The sequence below is a fragment of the Perna viridis genome, chromosome 11 (genome assembly GCF_037379345.1).
Source record: "Perna viridis isolate PV_CMFRI_1.1 ecotype Kerala chromosome 11, ASM3737934v1, whole genome shotgun sequence".
NCBI classification, from domain to species: Eukaryota; Metazoa; Mollusca; class Bivalvia; order Mytilida; family Mytilidae; genus Perna; species Perna viridis.
Genome location: NC_142455.1, coordinates 6,327,423 through 6,345,188, shown reverse-complemented (window position 1 = coordinate 6,345,188; position 17,766 = coordinate 6,327,423). Strand labels below are relative to the sequence as shown.

The 17,766-nt window shown below is 32.8% G+C and overlaps 1 protein-coding gene across 2 annotated transcripts in view; it reads left to right on the top strand.

The window, feature by feature from the left end:
• The window catches only part of LOC148602749 (PAN2-PAN3 deadenylation complex catalytic subunit PAN2-like), a 41,305-nt gene extending 31,134 nt beyond the window's left edge, over window positions 1-10,171 (top strand). For both annotated transcript variants that reach the window (XM_088551430.1, XM_088551429.1), the window contains exons 23-28: window positions 960-1,114; window positions 2,870-2,955; window positions 3,955-4,012; window positions 5,259-5,438; window positions 6,388-6,481; window positions 8,291-10,171. In XM_088551430.1, coding sequence (XP_088407556.1) covers window positions 960-1,114; window positions 2,870-2,955; window positions 3,955-4,012; window positions 5,259-5,438; window positions 6,388-6,481; window positions 8,291-8,502 — 785 coding nt within the window. In that variant the 3' untranslated portion in view covers window positions 8,503-10,171. The remainder of the gene's footprint in view (window positions 1-959; window positions 1,115-2,869; window positions 2,956-3,954; window positions 4,013-5,258; window positions 5,439-6,387; window positions 6,482-8,290) is intronic.
• Window positions 10,172-17,766: the final 7,595 nt, after the last annotated feature.

The following is a 17,766-nucleotide window of genomic DNA, read 5'->3' as shown; positions in this document are numbered from 1 at the left end:
GTTTGTGGCATTGCAGTAATCAATCTCTTATCTTCAAGTAACAATAGGTCAAGGAGAAAATAAAGTGAAAAAAAACACCCTAACTGCATCTTTCAGACTATATTTTAATCATAGGTCATTTTTAACTGACTCAGTTGAGTAAGTTTTTGGTCATTTTTAACTTTGATCAGGGTTTCAAATTTTTGGCCTTTTTTTGAAAGGTCCTCAATTAGACCCAGGACCTGAGTGAATGATATTTCAAACGTCCTGCATCAGAAATTGATGCTCCTTGACCTTAGAACAGTGGTAATTTGAATTTGTATGTTGAGATGAGCTGGGGTCGACAGTAACAGTAGTCCTGTAGTCCTGTGCATTGGACAGGACTACTTGTAAATTTTTCATGGTAGTAATATGGTCTATCTAAATTTTGCCATATTTTTCATTAGATCTAAGAACAGAACCCTCATCACTGTCTGTGGACTATCTGTTTTATCTCTGAATTAGTCCTGTTGACCACCAAACAAATGAAGTTAGTGTCAAACCCTGGACTGAGATAACACCTGGCCATCCCTAATGAAGTGCACTGCAAATGGACAACTCAGGATCAGATCATTCTGTTTGAAAAAAAATAGCATTCTATCGAAAATTTGTCCAATTCTTGCAGTGTGATATTAATCAACAATTAGTTATTTTGCATTAGAAAAATACCGATACTTTGACAGAACATTATAAGTTATTGGGTTTGTGATGTGCGTAGTACATGTATGTCATATTTTATGAAATTTATTATCCACACAGAGAGCTTTAAGACTTCTACTTATCATCTTTCATTTCCTGCTGAATTTGTTGATTATTTTTCATAAGCTAGTTAGTATTATTTGAGAATAACTTTGTAGGTCAGAGGTCAAAGTCATAAAAGATTAATACAAAGAAATAACCCTGAGTGCAGTACTTGTTTTATTAGACCTTTCATATTTCAGTGAAGAACCCAATCAGTCGGACAGTATTATATGACGATAACTGCCTTGTTGCCCCAGAAAGAAGGAAGATATCCTTCACAGCCTTAACAGATGAAGATCATCCAAAAGAAAAAGATCTTTGTGGTTTGGATGCTGAGTTTGTGTCACTAAATCAGGTTTCAGCTATCTTTACTTAATTATAAATTAGTGGATTACTGTGAATGTACTGATATTCGTGGGTATCAATTTTCGTGGATTAGGGAAAAAGCGCAAGTTTGTTGATTCATGAATTCGTGGTTTGATGATCATGTCATACAATTTAAAATAAATAATCCTTTTTGTTGGGAATCGAATTACATGGTTTACCTCGCCCATGAAATCTGTGAATATTGGTACTCCCCTAACAATAGTACTATTATAAGCTTCATGCACTGTCTAATTTTGAACAGAAAATCCTTTTGCTGGACCAATTTACAATTCAAATAAGACTACATGCCCATAGTTTGTGATAATCAATAAAATTCTTTTTACGGAACTAATTGTAGATCAACTGATGTGTAGATGTCTTTTGCCCCCTCAATTACTTGATCGGGGCATAAAATACCAGTGTCAGTGTGTCTGTTTGAGCATATATCCTTCACACTTGACTTTGTGGACACCTCTTCTTAGAAACTTCTTAAATGATTTGACAGATTTTACAAGGTTATGGGACTTTGTGCCTCATTCTTAATTTGTGGCTGCAGGGGATGTGGTTACAAGTATCAATCTTGTCAGATCTGCCTCATTTTTGAAGCATAGCAAAGGGGGGGGGGGTAATAGTTTTTTTTTAGATTTCTGTTTGTCCATGCAAAAAGGTCAGTCAGGTCAGACCTATTTTTAGGCCTCAGTCTATTATATTGATGTTAATTAAAGTCTTTGTGAGAATCAGATAAAATGGGAAAAATGAGAAACATGCATGTCAAAATCTCACTGATCTGACTATCATTTCACTCCTTCATGCTTCTCTATTTAAAAAGACCATTATATAATCTCTGCACCAGAGGATTTGGTCAGTAATTCTTTAACAGAATGTTAGAAAAATGAGGTTTTTGACAGAGTTTTCTGCCTGTAAAATGTTAATTTTTAGTGCATTTCAATGAAATTATAACTCAGTTTACCAAATTCCTTGATTCTGATGGTGCAAATAGTCAAGTTAATTTTTCTTCTTTTCTAAGAGAGAGATTCAGCTTGACAACCTTTTTTGCAGAAAAAAAGATAATTTTACTAGAAATCCAAGTACAAAAATTAAACAAAGATGTAAAATCTATGATAATCTTGTTCATCTACTAATGGTTTCTAATCAAAATTAGAGTAATTTGTACAATAGAAGGATTAATTGTTAATGGTTTCTCAACGATTATTATGTTACATAAACATTATATTTATATCAATTTAATTAGTCACTTAGAACATAATTTGTGTTGTATATCTGCTAAGAGGGAGATTTTGGGGAGAGAAATTTGTGAAAGAAGGAGATTTGTGTCTCCCACATGGGAGACTTTCTCAAAGAGGGAGGGTTTACAGGTATGAAAATAGTGGGTTTTTCAAACCATGTTACACCCACTGCTTGATTATTACATAGACAATTAATGTTTTTTTTTACCCAAGTTGGTCAGAATGTTACTATTTTATGCCTTACCTGAGTGCGTCAAAATGTTATTATTTTATGCCTTACCCAAGTCGGTCAGAATGTTATTATTTTATGCCTTACCAAAGTTGGTCAGAATGTTATTATTTTATGCCTTACCCAAGTTGGTCAGAATGTTATTATTTTATGCCTTACCTGAGTCGGTCAGAATGTTATTATTTTATGCCTTACCCGAGTTGGTCAGAATGTTAGTATTTTTTGACTTACCCAAGTTGGTCAGAATGTTATTATTTTATGTCTATAGGAAGAATCAGAGTTAAGGAGTGATGGTACAAGATCTACAATCAAACCAAGTCATTTAACGGCAGCTAGAATTACGTGTATCCGTGGGTAAGTGTGAATTGGATGGTACAAGTTCAACAAATAAACTAGTGTGGGCAGAGTTTTTTCCCTTTGTAGATGGCAATGTTATAGTTTGAACTTGAAATACTAAATACCAGTGAATTTGTTACCCTTTTATTGCAGCCCCTGGAGACTTTTCCCAAAATGTTGAAAAATATTTTTACCAAAGTGAGGAAAATTCCCAATTGTCAGGCATAATTTTTTCAAAACCAGGTAAAGAAGCCAATGAAATGTTCCTCGACACATGCTTTTTTGGCGTAGTACTTTGTTCACTTCTTGGGAATGTTAATTTTTTTTTTTTTTTTGCAAGTCGTAACCTAATTGGGAGTACATATTTGTCAGTTTTGTATCAGTTTTTAGTCTGGATTTGCATATGACACCTTTCTGTCCCCTATACCATATTTTCCCAATGTGTTGAAAATACGGCAAAAATTTTCTGTAAATAAAGGGAACAAAATCAATTAATACATAGGAATATTTGCAACATATGTTTTTATGCCACCACGACAAACTGTCGGGGGCATATTAATTTACCCCTGTCCGTCCATTCATCCGTCCTTCTGGATTATACATGATCATGGCTTGTCCTGCTATCTCTTTGTACAGTTTTTGAACTACATCTACAATATTTTACAGGATATTTCTACACATGATGAAGGTATGCAGGGCCAAAGGAATTTGATTTTGGTGAAATATTACGGAAATTGGAGATAGTTACACTTAGTCATTTTACTCAGAAATATATGGATTTTTACAGATACTTATTTAGTTTATGCAAATGTCAGAAGTTCAAGCTTGTTTGTTCAGATTTTCAATTTCAGATTATAGTAAAACATGTAGATAAAAATTGGTTAAGCAAAATGTCAGAAAATTTGATAAAGAATAATAAATTTCTAGACAGCTTGACACTAATTTTGCTATTACTGAATAGATCTTAATTACTGTTTTTTATGAAAACTGTTCTAAAATAATTTCCATGTATTTTAGACAAGGAGATCAGATAGGAGAGCCATTCTTGGATGACTACATCTGTACACAGGAGCAGGTAATTATAAAACAAAGAATGTCCCTATTGGTCTTATAGAGGCAAATCATATTACGTTATCACTCCATATAAAATTCAGGCACTGGTTATGGTAGAGGTGCTTTATAGTGTTGTAACAACCACCAAACAAACAATACTCTTTAAATCTACTTATGCTATGTTTTCATGTGACAATAGTCCTTACTGTATTCAGATCTGTACTTTTTAGAAGTCCATACATTCATCTTCCTCTAAAATCAACCAAATCAAACCAAACCAAGAACTGTAACTCTTGCAAATTGTCAATTTCACACACTATCTATATTATTTATCTAAAAAACATCCAGCAAGCAAGTGACTAACTGAAACTGGGTATGTGGTCTGTTCTGCATTAGAAATGAAAGTAAGTTCTGTGGGTTTTGACATCTATGAATCACCTTTTCCCTATTTTTTATGAAGATTGCTACTCAAATATTCTAGGGTCCAAATATTATCCACTGGCTTGGATCAGGATAAAAAAAAGTATTGCCTTGAATTAAAAAAAATACCATATGTTTTCATGTCCTTTCCATATTTTTTGACACCCAGGTACTATGTCATATCCTCCTATAAGTGCAGTTGTTTAGTACCATAAAATTAAGGTTAAGGTCAGTTTTCAAGAAGGAAAAAAACACCATTTTGAACAATTTGCCATTCCCTTTTTTCACCATTATGTGGTGGGATATCACTTAATGTTTATTCTGTAATGTCAACTTTAAAGTTTTGATTGATTTAGTCTTCAGTAGAAAAAGGAACTAATACAGTGGAACGCAACAAATGCACCATCGCATACCCTTTATAAAAAAAAAAGTAAATACTAACAGAGATCACCAGTAGTTCTTCGAGAAGTGTAAACACACCTTTAAGTAAACTCTGAAAGGCGCAGACAACAAAAGTAATAAAATTCTTGGTAATAGAATGATGATTCATAATAAACTAAAAAGTCAACGACTCAAAGACACATTAATGACCAACAACAGGTGCATGTCTGTGTTGGCGTTAACTAGTTTTATAAGGCCTTAACTGTCCCCATATCCCACCATATATCTCATTCAGTAATATATCCAATTCTCCTTCATGGAATACTTCAACATACAACATATAGACAAAATCTTACCTTTTGTCTAAAGTTACAACCTTGAGTGGCTTGAAATAATTTTTCAGGATTAATCGTTTCACCATTATTGATTTGTCTCTATGGTAATGTATATTTTTTACTTTTCAATAGGTTGTAGACTATTTGACACAGTATTCTGGTATTAAGCCTGGTGATCTAGACCCTGGTTTGTCATCACGTTATCTGACCACTTTGAAATCAACCTACTTAAAGCTACGATACCTTGTACAGTCTGGCGTCACATTTGTTGGACATGGTTTAAAGAAAGATTTCAGAGTTATTAATCTCTTTGTAAGTAAAGAGCTGTTTCGACATGTCTGTCTGCCAGTTTTTCACATTTTTGATTTACAGAGATATTTCAAGTCTCTTTGAGTGTAAAGGATGATATGTAGCAGCTTCCTTTTGAAGTTGCATTTTGATGTTACTTGTTTGCCTGTGTCTCTTACAGTCCCTGAACCAATCTATGCAACTATTTGATGGATCGATGACCCCTGATTTTTTTATTGCCACGGGATCGATAACCAGTGAACGCTGACTGATCTGATCACAGTTTTGTTATGTAACATGAAAGATGTTTGGTTCATGTAAATTCAAGAATTTCCATTAGAATAAATTCAATATGATAATGATTAAATTTATCTTAAATTTAAGGTATTAAATCTAAATATTGTATTTTATTTGAAATTGAAGAAATGTAAAATAAGAGTCATTAATTGATATCTAAATATATTGCATGAAGTAAATAAGTGCAAAATTGACATGCAAAACAACAGTCGGTAAAATGTATTTACTGCTCACTGGTCACGTGATGCAATCACCAGTTTAACGGATCAATGACTGATCAGAAACTGATCAATGATCAATGTCTTATAGCGGTAATATAATAGAGTGAAAAAGCTGATTCCATCGCATAGAATTTGTCTTCATTTGATTGAATAATCATTATCCAATGGAATGATTTAAGTAGTTACCTTGGTTACTATTAAGAGTTCAAATAATGTGAACTTTCAAACATTCCAAAGTTATTTAAGTCTTTGTCTTGATAGAAATTTAAATCTCCCTTTCACATTTTATCTTTGAAGCATTTGCTTTCATACATTATTGATCATATAGTGATGAAAGTTTGTAGTAATATTCCTCATTGTGTGAATGAGTGTCTGAAAAATTGTGTCGAAAAGTGTCCAATATTATTCATCATGTTCATATTGGTACTTGTATGTTTTTGTTGTTTTTTTTTCAGGTACCTAAGAATCAGGTTGTAGACACTGTAGAATTGTTTCATCTCCCACGACAAAGATTCATCTCTTTAAAATTCTTAGCTTGGTATTTCCTGAGTAAGTCTTTCTTAGCAAAAAAGATAGAAAACCTTTTCCACCTTCTACATGCATCTGAAAACAAATTTCGGTTCTGTCCAAAATTCTGGATAATTGACAAAAAAAAAATAATATTCTGTCTTCCTTGTCTTAAACATAAATCATGGATTTGTTTATGTTGTTCAAAGGGGTACCTAACATCTAATCTAAAATTTATTTGGCTTGTTTAAATTTCTTGAAATTTTATTCCGTGCTTCACTTTGATAAAAGAAGCAAATTATATAAATTTCAAGGAATGTCTCATGGGAAGAATTTCAATGAACATATAGTAGCTTCATCAATAAAACTTTTGATCACTAAGATGCTTTGAGTTTGAAATCAGAATGTCAAAAAATAAAACATTTTGCTGACTTTTACAGAGTTAATTCCCTTAGGTGTTGTGTAATGTTGATAATTTGACCATATTAAACCATAATTTACTACCTAATTTCCCACCAAAAAATTCTGTTGAAGGTTATCATTCCTACCAAATGTTTGTTTATTTTCAAATTTATGATAAATTACATCTCTGTCAATAAAGGCCTCGTGCAGGTCCAGGTGTTAAAAGAATAGGCATGCAGCAGTGCTAAGCTTGTCGTAAAAGGCGACTAAATAGTGCTCAGAAACCTAGCTGGGGGCTAGGCGCTCTGCCCACAGAGCAACTGAGATGTGTGCCCCAGGTGGTGGAATGGGGTACCCCTGGCGTGTTTCATGCTGGGGTTGTCAGGCTATAATACGGAAAACCTGACCGCAAACCATAGTGGTGCACCGTGTTGGGAAAGATGCCACGTTCCTTGCACGTTAAAGAACCCTGCTGTGGTATTTGATAGGAGTAGGAACCTTTGCGCTCCGCCACAGGAGGCTAAATTGCCCGACCTTACCCATCCCCGTTTTTCCAGTGGCAATCAAAATTTGTCAACCCTATTATCCTTGTGACCCATCCTTTTTTTCATTTCATGTTCATTGTCTGAATATAGCTGAAATATTGCTGCTCGGACGTTAAACCCCAACAAACAAACTGTCAATAAAGATATTAAAAGCTACAATGATCAGTTTCTGTCAACAATCAGCACTTACCAACAAAAATGGTGGAATTAAAATGGGATTTTTTTGTAAGAAATCATTAATATTTTAATTAAGCATATGAACTGTTAGTACTAAAATTTGTTTTTTGTAAAGAGAGGTACACATAACAAATATAAAAAAAAGACAACTCTGCCTTGGGAGTAGATCAGCCGAAGAAAATTAAGGTTTAACTAATAATGGATGTTACTGACACTGATTATAGTGTTGAGTATTAAGTACCAGTCAACATAAAATTCAAACACTGCTAATGGTAAAGTGATTCATGGTAAAGAAAAACCCACCAAACGAACAATGTTTTTTTCAGTGTACGTATTCTATACATTAAAATAACAACAATCTTTTCTGCATTTAGATCTGTGCTTTTAAGAAAATCTTGTATTCATCTCCCAATGAAAGCAACCTAATGAAGCCAAATCAAGAACAATAACTCTTTCAAAGTGCAAGTTTCCTGTACAATCTATATGATTTTTATTTCAAAAGCACAACAACCAGATGAAAAATTTAGACTGATTACGTGATCAGTAGCTGTTTCTGAACAAGAAATAAGACTGAATTTGGTAGGTTTTTAACATGCATGAATCACCTTCTGTCTGATTTTTAGAAAGACTGCTACTTAAGGGAAAAAAGAAACCTTTATTTCACAGGTCAGCCCCTTTTCCTACTTATTTGGCTTTGTAAATAGTGAATATTCTGTTTTAATTTCAGAAATCAACATCCAGTCTGCTACCCATGACTCAGTTGAAGACGCCAGGACAGCAATTCAGTTGCATAAAAAATATCAGGAGTTGGCAGCCGAGGGTTCTGATAATGTTCGAGCAAAGATCAAGGAGATGTATGAATATGGGCGTAAAATTCAGTGGAAAATTCCTGACGTTGTTGAAGAAGAAGATGCAGATAATCAAGTGGCAATGTTATAAAATATTATAAGAATGGGTATTGTATAGAAAGATCAAAAGTCAGATGTGTATTGGGTTGATTACCAAAGGACATTATTTGGTTTATTTGTGTGATCTTTTTCTTGTGTCTCATTTGAAACAGATTTAGAAAAGGGCTTTATTTTCAAGTTTCAAAAGGTGCAATGCCAAATTTACAATTTTGACAAGTCTTTTCCTTTCTGTTTTTAATTTGTTGATATAGTGATTTTGTTTTTTGGTAACTTTTATTACAAGCTTGAATGTGTTCGATGAAGTAAGCATAATACATAATCATTGAACAGCTTTTGCTAACAGTTTTATTCAAATAAATAATTATGAACTAATTTTTTTGCCTCAAAATTGTTACTGAAATTTTCCTCACCGTTCTTAGAAATTTCATGCAGAAATATGTCACCACAATAGTGACTTTGATTAAAGAGTAAAATTTGTATTTTCTTCTAAAATGTTGCTAATTAAGAAAATCTATCTTGTAGCAGGAAGTTTTTGTGAGGTGCTTATTTTCGCTATATTCATTAGGATTGAAGAAATGCAAAAATTAAATCTTGCCAAATTTAACTCCACTGTTGTCTGTAAATAGACCATATCTATGGAGGGGTAAAATAAAGATAGCAAAAATTTAATACCCTTTTCACAAAACCACAAAATTTGGCACTCATGAAAATTACCTACTATATAGTATAATTTTCTTCTGTATTTTGACTGTATTGTTTTGATTTATATGTGCATCTTATGACTGTATGTTTTCACAGATAAACCTAATAGATATACTTTAGACTGATATTTTTCTTATCACTTTTTTGGATGCTAAAAAAACTGATTTTCACAAAATATGCAAGAGCTTATTATTGATATACATTTATATTTCCAAGAAAGGACAAACTGGGGAATGATTTGTCAACCAGATTTGAATCAAGTAATGTAATTTTTTGTTGATATTTAAATATTGCCCTAAGACACTTAAAAGGTGAATTGTTGTATTTTTTTTTGTTATTTTTCTTTATTTTTATGTGATGTTTGAAAATTTGATGGGATTGATACAATTGGTGTGACTAGAAATTGTCTTGCACTGTAGAACTTTTATACATGATATTAATATTTTGATTTGTATATATATGTCTGCTTTACTTATTCTTGTCCCACTTAAATGATGGGGAAGAATATGGAGTGAAGTACCCTACAAAGCTTAAAATGTGGAAAAATAAAGGAGATCTCTTAAGCTTTTTGCATGATATGGACAATAAATGATGAAAATTAGAAATTGCAGTATGCAAAAAATTCTCATAAAGAAAAAGATAATTGAATGGTAAAAAGTTTCATTTTTGGAAAAAATAATGTGTGAATGAATACACGTGCTGTTTATAAATAATCAGTCTATTTATAAACTGTGTGAACAGGTCACATTGTGTATTTCATCACTATTCAACTACAGCACCTCTCAAATGTTGGGCTGTTAATGACATTTGATAAATAACAGATAAAGTAGCTTATATATTAATTTAGTGACGTGATATATTACTATTCACACCAATGGTATAAACATCTTTATGGAGTACCACTTTGTACTATAGTGAATTTGTATACTGATGTTTATAATAATTTTTCTGTATCATTATTGTTTATACTAGTAGTAAAACATTTATATTGTATAAAATCATTTTCATTTTTATGCAAATCATAGCCTCTTGTTAGTGCTAATTCCCAGTATTCTGTTAGTATTTCTCAATCACCAGTGCATAGAAGCATTTGGTATTTCTTAATCTCTAGCATTGAGGAGAATTTAGTATTCCAAAGCTTTTACACCTCCATACCTGTTAACCTTGGGAACAGTTAATGTGGGAAATCCCCTTCCCCTAATGGCACCTTTTAATGTGGGAGATTTACATCATAGCAAATTTTTTAAGTAAAATATTAAGTTTTTTTAGTATTTTTCTCAGATAATATAACTATTTTCACTAAAAGCCTCCTACAAATCTTTCATTTTTTTGTGTGGGAGATTTGAAATTTCTCATTGATTTTGTGGAATGTGGGAGGGTTTACTGATATGCACCTCTGCAATCTTCATTACCAAACCCAAGTTTTTTGTATAAATTAAGACAAAGACACAAATATTCAAACAAGAAACTGGATATTCATTATTTGGAGACAAAGAAAACAGACAAACCATGGTTAACAACACAATTAAAAAAGATACAAACTGCAACTAAAAAAATTATTAAGTGACCTAGACTCCACGGAATACTGGGAGTATAGACCAGGCGCACTGTAGAGTACATTTTATAGAGACCCTTGCTGAGTTGCTTATTTAGTGTTAGATCTAGGTTAAAATCAAAAAAGAAAACTAAGACTGTGGACAAATATGTTCTCATTGTGGATATTGCTACACTTTAAGCGTGTTGAAATGTATAATACACTGAGAGCATTAAAGATTTGTAATTGCCAGTGCTTGAGCCAACATTTTTAATTCCAATAGAGTTGTTGTCTCTTAACATGTTCACCATGTCCATTTTCGTGAAAAAGTTTACTTTCAGGACAGAACAGGTAATAAGTTAAGTAATGGCTACATAGTATAACCTATGTAGGAGTTGTGTGCCCCGAAATGATTACTTGTCAAGTTTGTGTACATGTATATCAAAAAATGTAAATGCGGATGTTGTATGTATACATGGAAGGGAGGTATCTCCTTTACCCGTGATTGTGATGTTGCTCTTCGGAAGGGATGAAAAGAATGAAGTCTGTTTCAAAGAATTTCTTCAGAACAGCTAGGTAATCAGAGCAGTTTTGCTGCAATGCTGTGCAGGGTTTACCTAAAAATATAGCCTCTTTCAATCAAAATTCCGTTTATACAAGTACTTTATCATGTAAATGAAGCCGTCTTTTTTTTTGAGATCCACCAGAAATACAAATCTTAAAAATAGTATCTGTTCAACTAAGCATAAAAAATGTAATAAAGATAAACGTCTACGTGTAATTAAATAACAGTCTTTGTAAGAGTAATGCAAATTCTGTGAAATGTGATACACCCCAAAAGGGCTACACATTTATATTTTTGTTATTGTTGCTTTATAGGTCTATATGAAATGTGTAATTATTCATTCCAATCTGTCTTCTCTTAGAAGATAATCCACATTGAAAATCCAACGGTTTCTATTGTATTTGAGTGTCATTTACAGAGTTATCACCTTAATTTTGAATTCTACAGTACATTCTATATAATTTGTATCTCCTAAGAACAAGCATTACATGAAAAGCCACATTTCTGTTTAATATAACATTTTGAATAAAATATCAAAAATAAAAATACGTAGGATTTCCTGCCATGAATCACATTTTTGCTTGATTCTTATCTGGAGTGCTACTTAACTATGATTTTATGTATGAAATATAATTTTACGATTTCTAATTGCCACACTACTCGAGATTTTGAATAGGATCTTTGTGAAAATAGAAACGAATTTGAATATTCCCGGCATGTGTGTATTTATTCCTTCAACACTTTTCGTAGTAGGTAGAGTCGCTGTTATCGTTTTGCACAGCCTCACTTGTCTGATAAAGAATGCAACTGTTGTCCGTACCGGTTTCGTATCCTAGGCAACTGAACTTTGCGTTACATATTGCAGCACATTTGGGTTTTCCTATGTTTGAAATAGAAAGCAGCCTCGAAATCGGTATCTTGCGTGTTTCTTTGCAAAACTTGTACACTAAAATTGAAAAAATGACGTAGATACGCTTTACTGGACGTTTTACTGGTTATATAAGAAAAAGTGCTGGAAAAGTTTCCTACCTTTTTCCCATAGTGCATTTCAACGAAATTTGACCTAACAATATCTTACAAAGGCAAACCTTAAAAATACTTTGACGGTTATTTCTAACAGTTATAAGGTATAAATACTTGGATAATGCGATACAATCTCTGTTTTTTTTTCTTCCCAAGTTAAACCCCAACAATCAATCAATCAAGTGGACCTTAAATACATTTTGCCTGATTTTTAGACAGAGAAGTACTTAAGACGTAGTTGTGGTTATGATTTCTGTCCTAACGGGAATTGTGTTTGAAGATTGGTTTACGAAAATTAATTTTTTTCCGCTTTGTTGCTTTTTCTATGTAAACTATGGAAAGCAACACATAAAGACAATTGTGCATGACGTCGTCTTAGAAGATTTTATCAGTAAATCGAACATTGCCGAATGGTACGCCATTTTACGAAAGCATTGCCGACGTCATAAGCGATATGTGATTTTGAAACGAAAAAAAACGTATCGCTAAAAGTCTTCACTTGCGATTGTACTCGTGCACTCAAACAAGTAATTGAAAAATAAAATCAAGTACATTAGCCCGAATAAATTTAATTAGTAGATTCTTGTCCCCTCCAGCCCATAGGAAAATTACCAAAATTAAAAAAAAAATGCGGGAATTTGAAAATCGGGAATTTAAAACACAAATTTGTCATTTCTTGGTGGCTCAAACGATGTTTCTTCTTTGAAACTGATATGGCTATGAATTAATGTCATATCTACATATTAATACTTCAAATAGCTAAAATTAGGCTAGCAAATGCCTGGTAAGAAATTTATAAAAATCATATTTATCTGAAAATTTACCATTTAAGATTACTTAAAGGTTTACTTACCAGATCTTTGTCCACGTGTGTACACCTGAACTTCACATAACGTCAGGTTGTCCTCGATCGAAAGAAATCGATGCTTTTTGAATACCTGCAAATACCGTCCTCCAATTTTCTGATCACATGCCAAATTAAGTATGTTTGGACAAAGACCTTTATAAAAGTGACACAGCAAACCTGGGACGGCATCATATGTTGACCAAGATGTCCTGACGGGGTTGAATAAATAAATGAAGAAATCGTACAGACGCTCACCTGAAAAGAAATATATTGGTGTAGGCTATATATTAATCAATATCGAAAAATATTAAGTATACGTAGCAGTTTTTATACATGTCAAAACAAAGCAAATTTTGAAGTTTCAATTATTGTTCACAAACAGTTATTGATCACATAACAAATCCTAGTTTTTCCTTGGGTTGATGCTTTCTGGAGATAAGAATTATATAGGTTGTACAGGAAGTTGATGCTTTGCAAGAGTTATCGTTCTTGATTTTGTTTGGTTTGGTTGATTTTAGTGGGAGATAAATGTATGATTGTCTTAAAGAGCAGATCTGAATGCAGAAATATTTTAATGTGAAAATTTAGCATATGTAGACAAAACATTTTTGTTAGGTGAGTTTTTTCTACACCATTACCCTTGGCAGTGTCTGAATTTAAGTGGTCTGGTATTAGTCTGGTATTAGTCCATTGAAGTTTGCTTATCCGGTGTAATTCATGGCGATCTCCCAAATATTTGTTTTCTAAATGACGACTTTCAGAAGAGACATACTGATTTCATAGGTTAATCTAAAATCTATTTGATAGTAATGCCGGTTTTTAGCTCAGCTGGCCGTATGCCAGGTGAGCTATTGCCATCACTTTACGTCCTGCGTCGTCGTCGTCATCGTCATTAACAATTTCTTCAAACATCTCCTCTGAAACTACTGGATAGATTTGTATGAAACTTATAATGGCTGTTCCTTAGAGTATCCTGCACAAAATGACCGTTTGGATTGTTGATCGGTCAAAAACATGGCCGTTGTTCCTAAAAATAGAACAGGGGTTAGACAGAAGATTTTAAATTTGCGTATATCTCCAAACCCGTTAGTTATCCAAATTCTGACTGTATAAAAGTATTCAGCATGATGAGATCTATCTGTGGTCACATTTTTGTGAACATCTGTTGACCCATGTCGGTGTTATTGCCCTTTGTGGACGTTCTTTGCTGTTTTTGATGGTATTACTTTCAAAAATCTTCTTGTCAAAAACTACTATACAGAATTCAATGAAATTTGGTATTTTTAATTTTTAGGGTATCCTTAACAAAATTACTGTTCGGATTTTTGATCGGTTAAAAACATGCCTGCCGTTACTATAAATATAACATAGGGGTCGTACGGTAGTTATTTGCATATATCTCCAAAACCGTTAGGTTTGGCCAATATCTTTCAATTGCTGAAATATCCTTATTATGAGGCCTACAAAAGTCTCCAGGGATCAAAGTTGTCAGACGACTCCATATAGGGGTTATTGCCCTTGAGAGGTGAAAAATGACTTTTTTTTTCACAGTTTTCAACCTATATCTTTAACACTATGATAGATAGAATGAAACTTTCAATTGCTGAAATGATTCTTATTGCAAGGCCTACAAAAATCTCCGGGAATCAAAGTTGTCAGACGACTCCGTATAAGAGTCATTTCCCTTAAAAGGTTAAAAATTACGTTTTTTTTTGGTTTTTTTTTTTTTTTGCAGTTTTCAGTCAATATCTTGAAAACTATAATAGATAGAATGAAACTTTCGATTGATGAAATGATCCTACCAAAGCCTTCATGGAGTCAAAATTGTCCGACAACTTCTTGTTAGAGTTATTGAAAGGCAAAATTTTAACAAGGTGAGCGATTCAGGCTACTGGTAGCCTCTTGTTTTAATTCATTATCAACACAGTGATTCAGAAGCTAATACTTTTTTGGTGTTCTGTAACAAATGAAGCAAATGATGACGTACTAATACTCAACTAACAGGTTGGGAACAAGTCCCGAAATAAGCGTTTTCTTCCAATTTGGAATAACACCTGTCAAAAGGTATTTTTTTTAACTATAAAGATAAAAAAGTTTACTTTGATATGCAATGTTGTTCAAACTGTGACAAGAGTAATCAAGGGAACCAAGGTTGTAACGGTAATCAAAAGAATGTAATCCAGAGACAAAGACCAGACTTGGAAAACAGACATACACAACAAAAAACATAAAGTAACTTAAACCATACATACAATGTAACAAAAACAAATGAAAATCTCGGACTCCACTAAAAACTGTGAGCATGGACCAGTTGCACCGGTGTGCACCAGTAGGGTAAGAGATGTATATTTCATCGAAATTTGTAGTGTTTCAAATTTCTAAACTCATAAAACACGAAGACTTCATTCTTTGTATTTCACAAGGTATAACCTTTTGGTGCTGTATTTGACATTCTATGTCATCGCTTGTTGATTTTGAGTAGTTCTTGTTTACTACAAATTGTTGTATTTAGATCGTCCTTGCAATCGATTCTCTTGAAGCAGGTGTACAGCATAGTGAAATTTGCGATACTCGCATAATTATGACTGGTAAATTTCTATTTCGTTTACTTTGGTATTTACCACCGTACTCCTTCACTTCCTTTGTGTGTTTTAAGACTCTAAAATTATTCTTATATGCACTATAAATGTGCTCTAGTTGTTCGGTACTTCGGTAAAGCACTACTTAAATAGTTTCATCTTGTAAAATGTTATCGATTTTGAACAATAAATAGCAACTGAGCCATGAAGGGGACCAATGCAAAAATTACAAGGCTGTTATTCATTGAATATTTGCAAAGTTTCAAAAAGTTCATCGTGACATGTAGACTTCCCACAGGAGAGGGATATTAACCACATAATCATTATCAAAGTCGATACCACTGCCCAACGCGTAAGGCAATTTTACGAATATTTTTTTAATGCCGGATGCATTGAAGAAACCATAGATTCACTGATTATATAAAAGGCTGTAATTATATTGTTTTGTATAAAGTTTTGATCGCTGATATGATACTGAAATTTATATTCCATTTTTTGTCTTTCAAATACCCTTCAAGGCACACAGAGTGATAAAAAAGGAATTCAACCAGACTTGACGACACATAAAATCACTGTTTCCTAAGTGCATAATTGTGTGTAGTCTGATCAAAAGTGGTAAAAACCAAGCTGATAATGTGTACTTTAAAATCATACATGCAATTTACTGCAAAAGAGTACGAATATTGTTTACATGTGTGAGTAATTTGTCTTTATGCAGTCACTTAGCAAAAAAGAGTAAAATATGCATTTTAAGTATTATTTATTCAAGTAAATTTTGTGGAGAATTTTTTCAATCATCATACCATTATCATAATAATTTTGAAAGTCTTATTTTCCAATCTTCGTAAATGGTATGCAACTTTAAGATGTCATTTGTCCTGGGAATTTACAATGAAACTTTGAAAATTACTTTTTTTTAACATGTAAAGTAATTGAAACGTTACGGTTAGTGAGACTACAGCCTAGTTGACGGTCTCATTGGGGAAAGGGAGAGTAGTTAACATTTTTTCTTTGGAACTATATACACCTCGGTAAAGTAGCTAATTTTAAATGGTTTGAATAAATTAGTTAAAATTATCAAACTTCTTACCGCAGCTTAAATAAGTCAAATATTTGAATTTGATGTCTTTTGCTGTCCATTGCTCCAATCAAATAGTAACCAAGTGGGAGTCAGAGTCAGTAGTATTAAAAAAAGGCTGTTGGGTTTGGGAGAGGCTGGGGTAGAGTGAAGTATATTGACCTTTACTTTTGATAGTAATTATTAACCTTACCTTTTTCACTGACTTTGGTCCTGTGTTTTAAAAAAAAAAACAGAACTTAACCTGCCTTATCCTACATGAATAATAATAATAATAATAATAATAATAATAATAATAATAAAATGATACAGTAAAATAAACTTCAATAGCATCCCAGCCCCTCCCATGAAATTTAAATGGTAGCTTTCTTTACTTTTTTCAATTTTTACACTCATACAATGTGTTAATCCCACTGCATATTGTTTGCTTTTGGCCCCTAATCATAACTGATGAAAGCCTGTTCTTTAAAACCCTTCAAACACTATTTTGGAAAAACATCCTATCCAACCAATAACTTAAAGCCTACCGTTTTTACCAATATCTATACTCACCACAGCATTCTACTCTGTTATATATGGTTATGCCATCAATAGTAAATAAATCTCCCAATTCAACTTCCACCAGTATTCATCTTCATTATGCATTGTACTGGAACATAACTCGATCCGGAAAGTACTATCTATTCTCTGATCTAAAAGTCCATCGTTCGCATAACTTGACATATAATTTGATTCATGTGTAGAACTTTGTCTGGATTCCTTTCCTAAAGCAACGTTTTCTCTTTGTCTCGACGCCTTCGTAAAATGTATAACTGTAAAGGTCAATTGTACGAGGATAACTGAGGAAAAGAGGATATAATTATTATATAAAAAAGAACATAATAAAGACAAAACATGTAATACAGAATTAATCTTGTTTTCTTATTGCCAAAGTCTCATATCAGACACGACATTATATAGATCATGT